This window comes from Pan paniscus, chromosome 4, assembly GCF_029289425.2.
Source record: "Pan paniscus chromosome 4, NHGRI_mPanPan1-v2.0_pri, whole genome shotgun sequence".
Classification (NCBI taxonomy): Eukaryota; Metazoa; Chordata; class Mammalia; order Primates; family Hominidae; genus Pan; species Pan paniscus.
Window position 1 is genome coordinate 146,823,412 of NC_073253.2, and position 16,931 is coordinate 146,840,342.

Consider the following 16,931-nt stretch of genomic DNA (forward strand, 5'->3'; position numbering starts at 1 on the left):
TGACCAACTGTCCCAGTTGGCCTGGGACTTGAGGGGTTTCCCAGGATGCAGAACTTTCAATAACTGTGACAGTCCCAAGAAAACCAGAATGGCTGGTCACCCTAGTTGAGGGAACTGCTGCATGACTGCACCGCGTGCGTCGCATACACAGGGCAGGTGCCAAGTGAGTGTCGTCCACCTTAGAAGACCAGTCTCAAGAGAGGATTCAGCCCACTGGGGACAGTTGGCTGATGGACTGGTTACATTGCGACACGTTCAGTGACTATGAAGTGCAAACTGTTCTTCCAGGTTGAGGCCCCTTTACACTGCATTCTCCTTGGGGAAGGTCACAGAGCAGGATGAGAATGGAACCGGGAGACAGGAACAAAGCAGAGACCCTGAAGCCTGGTCTGTGGGCAGAAAAGCCTCTAGAGGCCCGACTGTCAAAGGGACATGATGCCTTTAAGGAGGATGAAGTCATCGGGGGATGAGGCCACCTGGCTCTGCAGCCAGGGCTGCTGCCGAAAAGGAGGAGCAGAAGGTGGAAGGTAGGTGGGCCGTGGGGGCCAGGCTTGGGATGGCAGCTCTGTGGCTGACAGACGGAACTCAGCAGGAGTGGGAACAGCCAGCCCTGGCATTGCCTGGGGTGCCCGGGAATGTAATCAAACACTCAGCAGACCTGCTGGCCATAGGCATCTGGGCACCACCGGGCTCTCCAGCTCATCCTGACCCCCAGCCGGCAGTTCTGACAGGCTCCTACCAGTAGAAGCGTCCGGCCTTGTTGGCCAGGTCTGTGGGCATGAGCTCATCTGCTGCCAGCCCAGTCCTCAGTCGGCCTGGCTCAGGCTGCTGCTGGTGGGTGGGGCTCCAGGGTGAGTGCACTGGAGCTGGGCTGGCTGGTTCAATGGCCTTGGTTAGGTCTCCCCAGTGGGACGCCACTCTGAAGACTTGAAATAGAACCTCTGATGTTATCCCCACCCTTACCTGCCCTGAGACTTGCAGCTCTGATGTGGCCATGGCCCAGGGAACCAGTACCCCTTCCTTGTCCCTTTCTTCATAACCACGAACTGTATTTCCAGCATCATCTCCCATTTTTCCCCATTGCATAGTAATAATAACAACAACAATATTTGCAGTAATAATGACAATATTTGTTCTAATTTATTATGTACTAGGCTGAGCATCATCTCATTTAATCCTGAAATTGATCTTCCCTATGAGGCCTTAGGTTGGTGCAAAAGTAATTGAGGTTTTTGCCATTGAAAATAATAATATTATTATTATTATCATTCTCATTTTGCAGAGGATGGAACTCAGAGTCCGAGAGATTTAAGTGACTTGTCTAAGGTTATCGTACCTTTAAATGGTAGAGCTAGGATTTGAACTAAGTCTATCTGGCTTCAAGATATATGTTCTTAGCTACCACTGTTAGGCTATAGTCCAACCAAATCACAGGATTTGGATTCATGGACATGCCACTTGCACTTGTAGAGAGACCCACACTTGATTCTACTCTGCTGTCTCTGTCTTGCAAATCCCAATCACTGTTGAATAAGGTTCCTCACATTTTCATTCTGCATTGAGCCCTGCAAATTATGTAGCTAGTTCTGCAAATCAGCTAGTCTGTGGGTCGCCAGCTACAGCCTATCACCCTCTAATGCCTATGCGGTCTCTCTGCCTAGACTGTCATTCTACTCACACCTACCAGGTTCATCATAAGATCGTCTGCTCAGGACCATCTCTATGAACTACTAGAGGTTTCCTGCCATCGTGGAGCACAGATTGCTCTGTTCAGGCCTCACAGTGAAATCAGGACAAGATATTCCTGCGTAGCCCTCATTCCCTTGCTGCGCTTGTCAGGGAAGTGGAGCACAGGGTAAAGTTTGAACTTGAAGTTGGGCAGATCTGGATTCAAACCCAGCTCTGCAGCTGTGTGGCCTTGGATAAGTAATTAAAACTCTCTGAGGAGTTTCCTCATCTGCCAAATAGAGATGATAACAGTTCTTATCTTGCATAGGTTATCATGAGGATTACATAAGGTGATGAATTGGTGGTAATACACTAAGCACTGTGCCTAGGGCCAAGTGGAAGCTTCCTGGATCCATTTGGTGTCTAATTTATCTGTAGATTTCCCATAGCTCTTTGCACATGCTGATGAAATGTGATGGAGCAGAGGATTTATAGATGCAAAATTGCTTTGGAGGTGCCAAAATACCACCTGTGTAGAGGAGTAGGACATGATTTTATGTGAAGAAACTGAGGCCTAGCAAGACTTCCCAGCCTGTTCAGAGCCCTACAGCCCTCCCTTGCCCACTCAGGGGCTTGGCTTCCACAGGTCACCTCAAGGCCAGTAGAGCAGGGGCCTTCATGGGCGGGAGTCTGCTCTCTGCTGCCTGAATTCCTGAGGCAGCTCTGACAGCTGTACTGGCCCTGTCTCCCTGGGCAGCCACATTCCAGACATTCTGCCCAGGCTAGGAAGAGGCTGGCCCTGAGGGGAGAGACCCTGCGGAGCCCCAACCTAGACAGAGATAGCAAGAAGAGAGGCAGGGGTCTCCTGGGGAGTGGGGATTACTGGGCCACTCCAAACTCTCCTCACAGGCCAGGCCTCAGTCCCACCCAAGGCCCACAGTGCAGGGAGAATTGCTCAGGGAAAAGAGACTCAGTAGCCCTGTGGTTCTCTAACTTCAGAGTTTGTAGGAAACATCCGTGGAGGTGGGAGACATGGAGTTGTTGAAAAATGCACATTCCAGGCCCCACGCGCATTATGAAGGGGCCCAGGATTCTGAGTTTTACTTTTTTAATTGACAAAAAGTATACATTTATGGTGTACAACATGTTATTTTGAAATATGTTGTATTTTTAATTGAGCCTCCAAGAGGAGGCCGAACCAGTTTTGGGAGACTGATTCAATCCACTGTATGGATGAGGAAGCTGAGGTTAAGAGAGGGAAGGAGATTGCCCCAGGTCACCCAGCAACAAGGCTGTCAGGGTAGAGGCTGTGTGGTTCTCTCTGAGCCACTGCCCCTGCTGGAAACAGGAAGGAGCCTCGGGAGGAGGTCTGGGAACAGAGCAGCTCAAAGAAAAGTTGAGAAGATGAGCAGTGTTTGCCTTCCCCTTCTTCTCCCTTCTTGCCCCGTCATTATCCCTGTTCCCCCAGCCAGAAACTGCTAACTGGACTAACTCAGCGGTGCACAGAGCCCTAGACCCCTCACACTCTGGTTGTGGACATCCATCACCCACCTCTCCTAGTGAGCTTTCTTTCTTGTCATTGTATGCAAGAGAACACACCATCTTGGAGTAAAATATCCTAGGATCAAACTCCATCTTATTCACTACTACACTATGTGGTCTTGGGCAAATTCCTTAGCTTCTCTGACCCTCAAATTGCTCTTTTTTATGATAAGAGGTTGGACTAGACCAGCTTTTCTTAAAGTGGTCATCTCCACAGAAGCACTCCAAAGAAGCACCCAGAAACTTTTCTATGATGCAGATTCTTGGACCTCCAACCAGACAAAATAGGTGAAAATTTTTGAAGAAATCTGAACTTTAAAAAAATTTATTTACACAAATAATACATGATACCTTTTCCTAATAAAAATAATGAAACATTACATTTAAGGCTAAAGCCCTCTCTGCCATCACTACCAATACCCTTTCTAAAGACAGCCAATATAATCATTTTGGTATGTAATCTTTCTAAATATTTACATTCATATATAAGTATACCAGGGGGAAATATACAGAAATGGGTTGGTTGTGGCAAGGGGGTTGCTGAATAACATCTTATGTGTCATTTTGCAACTTTTTATTTTACTCAACAGTGTGTCTTAAGGTCTCTATCATGGAGTACACAGAGATCTACCCATGCTTTGAGCTTCCCAGGTTATTCTGGGGCTCATTCAAGTTTAAGAACTGCTGTGCTTGATAAACTGACATCTTTGGAGTCTCTGCTTTTAACATACGGAGGGCAAAATCAGCAAGCTATTTCCCAAGAGTGGGGGAAAGCCTGGCCTGATTGGAGTATCCTCGGCACTTGGACATGGACTTCATGGCTCAGATATCCCCTGTCAAGGGTGTGGTTCCCCAAGATCCAGCTGGGGCACCTCCACTTACCTTCTTTTAGCACTCTCAGGGCCACTCCTTCCATCCCTTGCCAGCCCCTGCTCACCCTGATGTGATCCATGCAGGTGAGAGCTGACTCAGGCTCTCTCTGCCACCCGGAAACTGGCTTCCTGTGGCTCTTGATGGGGCCTGACTGGTTTGACTTGGTGAGGCAGCTGTGATTTCCCAATACCTCCTCTCTGGGGATCTTCAGGCACACACCATCTGGCTCTGTGAGGACTTAGGAACTATCTGGGTGCAGAGAGGTGATGTTCTCCTCACTGTCATCAGGCTGTCCTTTTCTGGGTTTCCCACCTTCCTCTGTAAAATGTTGTTTTCACTAATCTCTGTGCCTAGCAAGAGCATCTAGCAAACATATGTATGCAAGATTTGTTGAAAGAATAAAAGTTGTAAAGTTCCTTCCAACTCCTAAGGACTGTGAATTTAAGCCCTCTATTGTGAGCAAAATGCTTGCCATTGTGTGTAGCCCTAGACTGGGAACTGAAAAAGGAATGAAACTTGAAAAGATACTGTCCTTGTCCTTGAGTTGCAAACAGTCTAGTTGGGGGTCCAGTCATCCACCCAGTGAATATTTCCCTGGAGTCTGACATAGGGCAGGAATGGAGCCAGATCATGGCAGTCAAGGAAGGACAAAGGGTCCACTCACAATCAATCAAAGAAGAACGTGGCCCAGGAGAGAGCAGAGACCATAGTCACATAGACTAAGGGTCCTGAAAAAAGGCCAGAGGAGAAAGCATTCAGTGGGGGCTGGAGTAGTCAGGAAAGATGAGCTAGATGGAGCGTGGGGCCAGGAGGTACAAGTAGAGAGAGTGCATGGCACATGGCAGGCTCTGGGTAAACGTTTGCCAAATTGAATAGGCAGATTTTTATAGAGACCAAGTCATAATAAATGAATACACAGAAATAGATGAATGTATTAAATAGATGACAGATATAAGCAGATGTGCAGATTCGTGGGCACAAGGATGGATGGACGGATGGATGGATGGATGGATGATGAACAAATTGATGGGCAAGCAAAGAGACAGATAATCTTGGTCCAGGTTTATCCAGTTTTGGGCCAGATATCCAAGTCTGAATTTGGCCCTTCTGCTTACTGACTCTTACTGGCCATGTGATAATATGGATTTTGTGCTGAAAAAGAGATAACCAGTCCAGCCTGCCACCCCAGGAAATTATGAGAATTGCCTGAAATAGCAGATGGTAGGGAGTTCTGCACAAAGCTGTATGCCATTGTCAGAGGACAGTGGTTATAAACACATTTAAACAACATCTCAGTCCTAGATACACATCAACAGGACAATGCAAGGAATTCAGAGCTGGTAATATGAAGTGTGACTTTTAGAGGAATAGGATGTAGGAGCTGGAATTTATATTACACAACAGTAGGTCCTACTCCACCAAATAACAGTTGAGAAAGCTGAGGGCCTAATATTTTGGGGCTGCTTGAAGTCAGCATCTGGCTTACTCACTTTATCTTGCCATTTAAATCACGCCGTTCCTCCCTGATACCACACCTTCTGCTGTGATGCTCAACGCTGGCTTCCTTCTTTAGAATCACTTTGATAAACCAGCTTCAGGGTTCAGATCTAGAGCCCATCTATATCGGAATCACTTGGATGCTGCTATCATTTAAATGTTTGTGTCCTCTCTGAAATTCTTGTTGAAACTTAATCCTCCATGCAACTGTACTAAGAGATGGGGCCTTTAGGAGTTGATTAGGCCAAGAAGATTCCACCCTCATGAATGGGATTAGTACCCTTGTGAAAGGGCTGTAGGGAAATAGCTAGACCCTTTTGCCCTTCCATCTTTTCTGCTATGTGAGGACACAGCATTCATCCTCTCCAGAGGATGCAACAACAAGTTGTCATCTCAGAAGCAGAGACCTTGCCAGACCCTGAACTTGCCTGGCACCTTCATCTTAGACTTCCCAGTCTCCATAACTGTGAGAAACAATTTCTGTTCTTTATAAATTACCCAGTCTCAGGTATTTTGTCATAGGAGCAGGAACAGACTAAGACAGATGCCTACTGACAAAGGCAAATTCTGGGGTTCTACCTTAGTCCTCTAAATCAGAGTACTTTGATGTGCCCAGATTGAGGCTATCTGGCTTGGTGCTTTGCACACAGTGATTGTTCCATAAACATCTGTTTGTTTTGCAGCTGATGTTGCTTGCCCACATTTACTGGTTGGCATCTGGCAAGGTTGAGATTTGAACCCAGCTCTCCATCTCACTATTGCAAGGCCCCTGTCAGTGCCTCTTGCCCAGGGGCAAGAAAATAACTTCAATGACCTCTCCATAGCCCTTGGCCCTAAGATTTCAGACTCCTCAGCAGCTCCCAGACACAAGCCACTCAAATTGCCTGAGGATTTTGAGCTAAGCCCTCCAGCTTTCACCAGGCTTCTGTGGGGATCCTCGCAGAACCTGGGGATAAGGGAGGCCTAATGGAGATAAGTGGTTCTTGTTCCTCCTCCCATCTGGCTGCTGCCCAGATGGAGGCCACTTAATGCCTATGCTGAAGTCCCAGGCACGAAGGTGTGGGCTGTGTCGGTGAAGTCGAGCTGCTAATTACCCACAGAAATCCCCCGGTAGTTCAGAGCAGTTGTTCTCATCCCTTGGTGCTCATTGGAATCATCTGTGGAGCTTTAGAAATTACTGATACCTGGGCCCACCCCCAGAGATTCTGAATTAATTGGGATAAGATACAAGCCTGGGCATCAGATTGTTAAAACTCCCCAGTTGATGCCATTGTGGAGCTGAGGATCCCTTCCTAGGAGCTTGCTGTGTTTTCCAGCTGAAGTCCCAAGCATAGAATCCCCATTTCCCAGATGGAAACAATGCTCCCAGCCCCCAGGAGCCCAAGCCCACTCCATACATATGTAAAGCCATAAGCCATACAGCCCACAAGTCCACTCTTGAGGATATACCCAAGGGAAGAGTGCTTAGAAACATGACAACATGCTCCAAAGCACATACTCTGTTAGGTTCTCTAAAAGCCACCAAAACCGACCCCACCCAACTTAAGCAAAAGGGAGATTTAATGAAGAGCCATGGGTGACATGGAGAATAAGAGATAGCACAGGGCTCACAGTTAGGAAAGAACCAGGAACAATACATGTGCAGTCTGCTCAGGTGATCACCCATCACCACCAGAAAGATGCACTGGAGTTGGTCCTCTCAAGATCCATATTTGTGAAAGAGGGGTTAGGCTGGCTAAGCCTGGGTCCCTTGCAGGGCTGTGAGGAGAGTGAGGCTGACCAGGCATTTGCTGACCCTGAAAATGAGTGCCCTTTTATATTTTGCTCCACAGGTGCTTTGGGCACCATACTTGCCCCACCATAGTGCTGGTCCTGATCCAACTTAGAAGGTACCTGAAGTGACAGCCCACTGAGACTGCATGAGGTGGCAGCTGGTGCCTCCCCAAAGGATGACTGGCGACTGTTAGCAGAAGGAGCAGAATGGATGCCAGACAGGTGAAATACAGGTGCCCACACCCTGAGGCTTTAGTGTAGAGTAGCTAATAACATGACTCTGGAGTTGGATGAATCTGGATTAAATCCAGGGTCTCTTCTCAATAGTTACTTGATTTGAACAAATCAGCTTCCTTCTCTGAACCTCAGTGTGTTTATCTACAAAACAGTACTAACAACAGTAGCATATATTGATCTCTGTCTTCTGGATCTTCATTCCTTACCCTTGTCCTTACATCAGTGTGCCCCAAACTTCCCACTAAGGGCACTTAATTGCAAAAGAGAGTGGGCTTGGTTTTCTGGGGACTGGGAGTGGAGCCTAAAACCACAGACAGCAGCCACAGCATTTCCTTTGACATGCACATAAGCCATACAGCCAGCAAGTCCACTCTTGAGGAGATAGCCAAGGGAAAAGTGCCTATGTCCACAAAAAGACATGCATAGGAATGTTCATAGCATTGCTATTCATAAAATCCAACAACTGGACACAACCCAAATGTCCTTTAACAGTAGAGTAGGTAAATTGAGCAATACTACAGAACCATGAAAAACAGCAAGCTACTGCTATACATGATGATATGGAGGAATCTCAGATAAAATCTTGAGAAAAGGATGCCAGACTCAAAATAGCATATGCTGTATAATTCCATGAATGTGAAGTTCAAGAACAGATAAAACTGATTCAGGTGACAGCAGAAAGAATAGTGGTTACCTTGAAAGGTAGAGATGTATATCAATTGGAAGGGGACATGAATGGAAATGTATGTCAAAATTCATTCAACTGTGCTATTAAGATTAGGAAGCTTGGCCGGGTGCAGTGTCATGCCTGTAATCCCAGCAATTTGGGAGGTCGAGGTGGGCAGATCACTTGAGCTCAGGAGTTTGAGATGAGCCTGGGCAACATAGTGAGACCCTGCCTCTACTAAAAATACAAAAAATTAGCTGGGCATGGTGGTGTATGCCTGTGGTCCCAGCTATTCAAGAGGCCGAGGAGGGAGCATCGCTTGAGCCTGGAGGATGGAGGTTTGCAGTGAGCCAAGATCGCGCCACTGCACTCCACCCTGGGTGACAGAGCAAGACCCTATCTCAAAAAAAAAAAAAAAAAAAAAATAGTGTGCTCTACTGTATATCATACCAAAGTTTTTTAAAAAGAAGAAATTATTGTTAAAGCAAGCACAATCGTGTTTGAATGAACTGTAAAATTCATTCAAACACGGTTGTGCTCACCTTAACAATAATTTCCTCTTAAATGTTCAAGTAAAATGGACTCTCCTGGACTACAGGTCTTGCTTCTCCAGTGAATTTCAGTCCCCATATCCCTTCTCCTCAATCCTCACCTCCCTGGGGAGGCATACTTCCTAGTTTGAGAAGCTTTCCTGTCACTTAAATTTGAACGATCTCCACAAACACCTAAAGCTGAGAGTCACAAACTAATGGTCCATGAACCATAATCGACCTCCTATTCTATTTGACTCACTCTATTTTTTTAATTGAAAAAAAAATTATTCATTGCCAACATTTTAAATTTGAGAGTTTTCACACAAAAATCTGGGCTTCTTTTGAAATGTTGGATAATCCATAAAATGGGCATCTTGGCAGCAAAGGGCTGGACTCAGATGCTGCTGACTTTAGATGGAACCCAGGCATTCAGATCCCCACCCAGCCTGCCTCACTCACCCCCTTGACCTGCCCGACCCCTGTTAGTGGGTGAGTGTGTGAGCCCACTAGCTCACATCTGACTCAAACCTTCCCTGCTCCCCTAGCCAAATTCCTCCCTGATCTCTGTCCCTCCTCCAGAAAGCCTCCCAGTTAGGACCCCCTCAACGCTATTCTTTCCCTTCTACCTCAGAGGTCAGCAAACTGTGCCCCTGTGGCCAAATCCAGCCAGCCACCCGTTTTGTACAGAACCGTGAGCTAAGAAAGGATTTACATTTCTCCATGGTTGAAAAAAAGTCAAAACAAGTATAATATTTTGGGATACGTGAAAATGATATGAAATTTACATTTCGGTATCCATAAATGAGGCTCTATTGGCACACATTTGGATATGGATTTATTTATTGTCTATGGCCACAGAGGAGTCTCAACTGAGAGAGTCAAGCCTGAAATATTTGACATCTGGCTCATTAAAGAAAAGATGTGCTGACCTCCGCTCTAGTTCCCCCCATCCCTTATTCCACAGGATTGTTGTTATGTTGCCTTTATGCACTTTGCTGTTTGGATAATATAATAATTTGCCCTATCTTTTGCTCTTTAATGACATTGTGTCACAGGCCACCTGTGCACCACTGCCTCCATGGTGTCACCTGTGGTGTGGCAGAGTGTTCTCTGCCTTGGAGATTGGGAGTGGGAGGCAGGGGTGGCAAGAAGAGCCTGAACTCTGGAAATGGGTATGGAAGTCAGATGAAAGATTCTGATTTAGTGTCCAAGTGTAAATGCCAAAGGAGGCAAACACTTGAACACCTGCTTCCTCTTTTAATGTCCCTGCTTTCAGGCACCTTAGGACCCTAAATCACTAGACTCGGAAGAAACTCCAGAGAGTCTTTGATTCATCCATTCACTCACTCCTCCAACATACCCTTAGCTTCCCTGTGTGTCCAGCACTGTGCTAGGCTAGGCTGGGGTGTAGGACATAGTCTCTACCCCCAAGGAACATATAGCTTAATGGGTAAGGCAAATATCTAAAAGAGAGAGTTATATTTCAATGTGAAAATCATCTTAAGGAGCTCTGAGCACACAGCTGAAAGAGATAACTATTTCTAATGAGATCTGAGCACACAGCTGAAAGAGATGCTAACTCTAAGGCGATCTGAGCACACAGCTGAAAGAGATGCTAACTCTAATGAGATCTGAGCACACAGCTGAAAGAGATGCTAACTCTAAGCCTTTAATCTTGTAATTGAAGAAAAGAAAATGGGGTTAACCAGAGAGGGTGAGAAACTTGCCCAAGGTCACACTGCAAGTTAGTGACAGATCTGGAACTAGATTCCTTTCCCAATTCCCATTTCTTTGCAGTTTACCTTCTCATTCCTTCCATCACTCACTTGTTCAACAAATATTACCTAGCCCCTACCCAATGCCAAGCACTGCTCTGGTGCTGGTCATTGAGTCATGAGCAAGACAGACATGCTTCTCACTACCAGAGCTTCTGCTGGGGAGGGGGCCAAGAGGAAGATGAAAAACGAACACATCAGCAAATACATCAATCAGATGATTTTAGAGAGCTATATGCTCTAAAGAAATTAATGCAGAGAAAGGGCTAGAGAGGCTTGGAGGCAGGTCTAGTGTGGTGGTCAGGGAAGGCCACTCCAAACAGGTGACCCTGGAGGGGACCTGGAGGGATAAGGAGCCAGCCTTGAAGATCAGCAAGGAAACATTCCAGACAGGAGAGCCTTGTTCTGTGCTACCTCCAAGACCCAACCTCTTACTCCACCCTGGGGCAAAGAGATTTGCAAACTGGTAGATAGCTTGACAATATTTATCTTTTTGGGTTTTGCCTTGGTTTTTGCTTGTTTTGTGTCCATCCGCTATACTAATGGAGGCTCTGGAGAGGAGGCAAAAAGAGAAAGTTCATGTTCACACTTTATCCCCTTTGCCTGGTAGGGACTGCTAACTTGAAGGGGAGAGTGGTGGGAGGAAATTCTGGTGAAGATTTGGAAAGTAAGGGGGTTTATCCCTAAGTACACAACTGACAGTAAATGAGACTCTGCAAGATACCAGTTGGTTACCACAAAGTACCAAAGCCTCCCCATAACCCCCCATAATTGCTCCACTTAATTCATTAAAGGATTATCCCTGAGACTGGGAGAAGGGAGGGAGCAGAATCTGGGAGTTCTGGCAGCAGCACAATCTCCTGTGAGGCAGCAGGGAGACCTGGGGACCCCAACTGTGGCAGAAACAACCGAGTCAGGACTCAGGGAGCAAGAGTTCTAGTCCTGTCTCTGCCTCTGACTGACTGTGTGACCTTAAGCAGTATATTTCCCTCTCTTCAATGAATGAGGGAGAATGGGCTAAGAACAGTGATTTCAAACTATGTTTCAAGAAGCCCTAGAGTCCCAAAGAAGGGTGTCCGTTTGTTCGTTTGTTTGTTTGTTGTTGATGGTGCCTTGAAGGAAGGGGCAGCAGAAGATAGACAGGACAGATAGAACTGGGGCCCCAACTCTTTTCAACCAGAAGGACCCTACCTGAATCTGTTTCATGCTCTGGGCTTCCTCACAAGGAGGTAATACATAGAGTGATAATGAAAATAAACACTGAGCCCTCACACGTTGTTGGGTGAATTACATGCAATAACACAGCTTAATGCAATAATTCTACATAGTACTTGTGACTCCACTTTATTTATTTTTTGTTTTTTGAGATGGGATCTTGCTAAGTTTCCCAGGCTGGTCTTGAACACCTGGGCTCAAGTGATCCTCCCACCTCGGCCTCCCACAGCGCTGGGATTACAGGTATGAGGAACTGCACCCAGCCTGTAGCTCCACTTTAAAAATGAGGAAACCAAGGCTCTAAGCAGTTAAATAACTTGTCTAGAGTCAGAACTAGGTGCAAACGCTTGCAGTCAAGCTCCAAATCTTCACTTTTAACCATTCTTTGATTAAGAGTACTGATGTTTTATATGACACTGACAGTCTCTTGAGGGCCCTGCTGCTTACTAACACTGTGACCTTGAGTGCCTTGAGAGTTATTGAAGGACGCAATGCACACGAGATGCTGAGCATAGTACTTGGCTCACGGTAAAGGCTCAACAATCATTAGCTATTATTATGATATGATTATTAGTATTTTAATTTCATGTGAAGACTGATTCTACGTAGTCCTACAATGTGTTGGGGAAAGACTGGAGTAGATGATCCCTAAAGATCTTCCAGCCCCAGCTGAACATGGCAAGCTGGACATGGTGGCTGAGGCAGGAGGATTTCTTGAGCCCAGGAGTTTGAGGCCAGACAGGGCAACATAGTGAGACCTTTTCTCAAGAACAAAACAAACAAACAAAAATGGAGCATATATTCGGGGCAACTTGAATCTGTCTCTCAGGGAAAGAAGAAGAGAAAAAAAAGTGGCAGGGCTGGGACTCATTGAAGACCTTGGGACATCAGAGCCCTGCATTCTTAACCAATCTACTGTCTGTCCTAGGGCCCACTTTTATGTTTAACAGCTTTATTGAGATATAATTTACACACCATAAAATCTATCCATTTAAAGTATGCTAGTCAATGGTTTTCACTTTCCCTACAGAGACATGCAACTATCTCTGTAATCTAATTTTAGGACATTTTCCCACCCCAAAAAGAAACCTCATACCCATTATCAGCCACTCCCCAGTCCTCATTCCTCACTTCCAGCCCTAGGCAACTACTAATCTACTTTCTATCTCTATAGATTTGCCTATTCTGGACACTTCACATAAATGGAATCATACTACATCTGTTCTTTTGTGACTGGCTTCTTTCACTGAGCTCAATGTTTTTGAGATTCATCTCTGTTGTCATATGTATCAGTACTTCATTCCTTTTTTTTTTTTTTTTTTTAAGTTTCGCTCTTGTTGCCCAGGCTGGAGTACAATGGCGCAATCTTGGCTCACTACAACCTTTGCCTCCTGGGTTCAAGCAATTCTCCTGCCTCAGCCTCCCAAGTACTGGGACTACAGGCACATGCCACCATGCCTGGATAATTTTGTATTTTTAGTAGAGACGAGGTTTTACCATGTTGCCCAAGCTGGTCTTGAACTCCTGACCTCAAGTGATCCACCAACCTCAGCCTCCCAAAGTGCTGGGATTACAGGCCTGAAGCACCATGCTCAGCCTCTTCATTCCTTTTTTAATGGCTAAATAAAATGTCATGGTGTGGGTATATCCCATTTTGTTTATGCATTCATCAGATGATGGACATTTGGGTTTTTGCTACTTTTTAGCTATTAGGAATAACGCGGTTAATAACATTTGTGTGTCAGTTTTTCTTTTTTTGTGGATCTATGTTTTTATTTGTCTTGGGTAGATATGCAGGAGTAGAATGGCTGGGTCATATCATAACTCTATCTTTAAACTTTTGAAGAACTGCCAAACTGTTTCCCAAGTGGCTGTACCATTTTATGTTCCCACCAGCAGCATATGAGAGTTCCAATTTCTCTCTGTCCTTGTCAACACTTGTTATTATCTGTCCTTTTTATCATAGCCATTCTTGTGGGTGTGAGGTGATGTCTCCCTTTGTATTTCTCTAATGACTAAGGATGTTGAGTATTTTTTCATGTATTTATTAGTCATTTGTAATATTTGCAGAAATACATGTTTAAATCATTTGCCTATTTTCTTAAGTATGTTGTCTGTATATTGTTGAGTTTTAAGAGTCCTTTATATATTCTGGATACAAGTCCCTTATCAGATATACAATTGGCAGATATTTTCTCCCATTCTGCAGGTTGTTCCTTTCACTTGCTTGATGGTGTCATTTGAAATACAAAAGCTTTTCATTTTGGTGATGCCCAATTTGTCCATTTCTTTTATTCCTTATGCTTTAGATATCATATGTTAAGAAATCACTGACCAGGCATGGTGGCTTATGCCTGTAATCCCAGCACTTTGGGAGGCCGAGGTGGGCGGACCACTTAAGGTCAGCAGTTTGAGACCAGCCTGGCCAACATGGTGAAACCCCATCTCTACCAAAAATACAACATTAGCCAGGGGTTGTAGCACACTCCTATTATCTCAGCTACTCTGGAGGCTGAGGTGGGAGAATCCCTTGAACCCGGGAGGCAGAGGTTGCAGTGAACCAAGATTGCACCAGTGCAGTCCAGCCTAGGCGAGATAACAAGAGTATTGCCTAGCTCAAGGTTGCAAAGATTTACCCCTATATTTTCTTGTAAGAGTTTATAACTAATTTAGGTCTATGACCTATTTTTTAGCTAATTTTTGTGAATGGAGTGATATAGGGGTCCAAATTCATTCCTTCATAGCTGCATATACAATTGTCCCAGCTCTGTTTATTAAGAAGACTATTTTCCCCCATTGAATTGTCTTGGCATCCTTGTCAAAATCAATTGACCATAAATATAAGGGTTTATTTCTGAACTCTCAATTGTATCCCAGTGACCCATATGCCTATCCTTATGTCAGTATCACACTGTCTAGATTACCGTAGCTTTGCAGTAAGTTTTAAAGTCGGGAAGTACACATTCTCCAATTTTGTCCTGCTCTTTCAAGATTGTTTTGGCTTTTCTGAGTCCTTTGTATTTTCATGTAAATTTTTAATTAGTTTGTCAAATTCTGCAAAAAAACAAGTGTCTCATTTTTAAAAGTGTTTCTTCTCATAAAATAAAGTGATAGAAGATGATAATGAGTTTTTTTTTTTTTAAAGACCCTGCTTGGCAAAGAAAAAAGAAGCAAAAGCAATGCTGTATTGCCCCCTCCCCACTGTGGGGAATAGTATCAATCTGTGAAATCCAAAAGTGAATTAGAACATCCTGGTGAATGGGTCAGATTTTGAGGTGGGGCAGAAAGGTGCACTGCTGAGAAGGAGGAAGGTGGAAGGCAGAGATGGTTTCAAGTGGGGCTTTGAGGGGCCCACCTGGGCCCACACTGTAATAGACACACGTCAGAGTGTCCAAAGGACAGTGTGATGGGATGAGAAAGACCCTATTTACATGAAAGACCCAGGAGACTCCTAGGAAAGAAGTCACCCTCAGCAATGGGAACTAGAGCTTGGCTCCGAGACAGGGAAAGGAGTAAGTTGGGGTACAGTCCAGTGTCTGATGCTTAGCTGTAGCTAATATTGACAAAGTGCTTGCCCTGAACTAAGCATTTTACTGGCAGTATCTCATTTAATGCTCACCACAATTTTATGAGTTTACATTGTAATTGCTTGTTTAATTGCCTAACGCAGCACTGTCCAATAGAAAAAGCATGTGAGCTGCATACATGAGTTTCCATTTCCAGGAGCCACATTTAAAAAGCAAAAAGAAATAGGTGAAATTCATTTTGGTAATATATTTCTATTTAACCAATATGTTCACAATGTTATGATTTCAACATGTAATCAATATTTAAACATTTTTGTAAGATATTTTTCGTTCATTTTTTTCTTGCAATGTCTTTAGTATCCACTATGTTTTCAGATACTTCTAGCATATCTTGCCTCAAATGCTAAATTTTTGTTGGTGATATTTGACTTGTATTTAGATTTCATGAAATTTATAGTTGAAAAAGTAGTTTCACCTTCCCAAGTTATGTCAAGCATACTTAAAAGTGAACCGAGTTTTTAAATTTAAATTTAGATTAGTTAAAATTAAGTGAAATTCAGAATTCAGTTCCTTAGTCATACTAGCCACATTTCAAATGCTCAGTGGCCATGGGTGGTCAGTGGCTATGGTGTTGGACATGCAAGCCAACAATCCCATTACATCGTGTCATGAGAGCTGTGGTCATGTCAACTTGACCACTGAATCCTTTGCATTGTGTGTGCACATAGTAGGTATTCAATAAACACTTCTTTAAGAATGTATATATGGATGAATGGATGGCCAAATTCAGCTAATAAACAAATGCATAGTTAATATCATTCCAATTTGATGGAGAAGCTGAGATTCAGAAAAGTAAAATAATGAGGCCAAATGCCCACAGCTTGTAAATGGTAAGGAGGGAATTCCAAGCCAGGTCTGACTCATTCCTAAATCTACTGGCTGCAAGAAACATATGTGGGCATAGGAAAGGAAGGCTGAAGCCGTGCCATTGAGCCAAGTGTCATCAGGGTGTCCACAGTGCCCTGCCAGGTCCCCACAGCCCCCTTCACTCACCTCCACACCTTGACCTGCTGTGACAGCTTCCCCCTGGCCAAGCTCCAGAGATGCTCCAGTAGCCCAGAAGATGAAAGGCTACTAGGAACAGGTGACACCATAGACCCGGTGACAGCCGGATGCACCAACCACATAAGCAAAGCCCTGGGCATGGTAAACCGGCACCAGCGGCACAGACAGAGCCCTCTTTTGTCTTGAAATCAGCAAGACTGACCTTATATCTGGTCACAAGTCCTGGGTCTGACCCAAAACTGGAGTGAGAAGCTAAGGGGAAACTAGTTTTAGTCACAGGACTTCAGAGCTGGAAAGATTAGCGGGATTGCCTCATTCAGAACATTTATGTTGTAGATGAGGAGGTCCAGGAAAGGCAAGGTCCTGCATAAGGTTAACAGTGAGTTTCTTTAATAGGAAAGGCCACATCTCAGTTTTGTTATTGCTGATGATACCATGACTTCCGCTCTCTAAAATGAGGCCAGGTCAGGAATCCCTTCCAGTCCCCACCAATCCTTCTGCTACCTCCGTAACACTGGATCCCATAGTGTTCTTAGGGGAAGTAGCCACGGTGCTCAGA

The 16,931-nt window shown here is 44.8% G+C and overlaps 1 protein-coding gene across 5 annotated transcripts in view; it reads left to right on the forward strand.

The window, feature by feature from the left end:
• Positions 1–16,931, forward strand: part of SLC36A1 (solute carrier family 36 member 1) — a 210,481-nt gene that overhangs the window by 148,149 nt on the left and 45,401 nt on the right. For 2 of the 5 annotated variants that reach the window (XR_010112134.1, XM_034960831.3), the window contains one exon: positions 7,413–15,142. The exons of the other annotated variants lie outside the window; for them this stretch is intronic. Coding sequence is in view for 1 of the 2 variants with exons in the window: in XM_034960831.3 (XP_034816722.1) it covers positions 7,413–7,482 (70 nt within the window). In the remaining variant the exon portion in view is untranslated. Of the gene's footprint in view, positions 1–7,412; positions 15,143–16,931 lie in introns of those variants that run through there. 5 annotated transcript variants of the gene reach the window in all.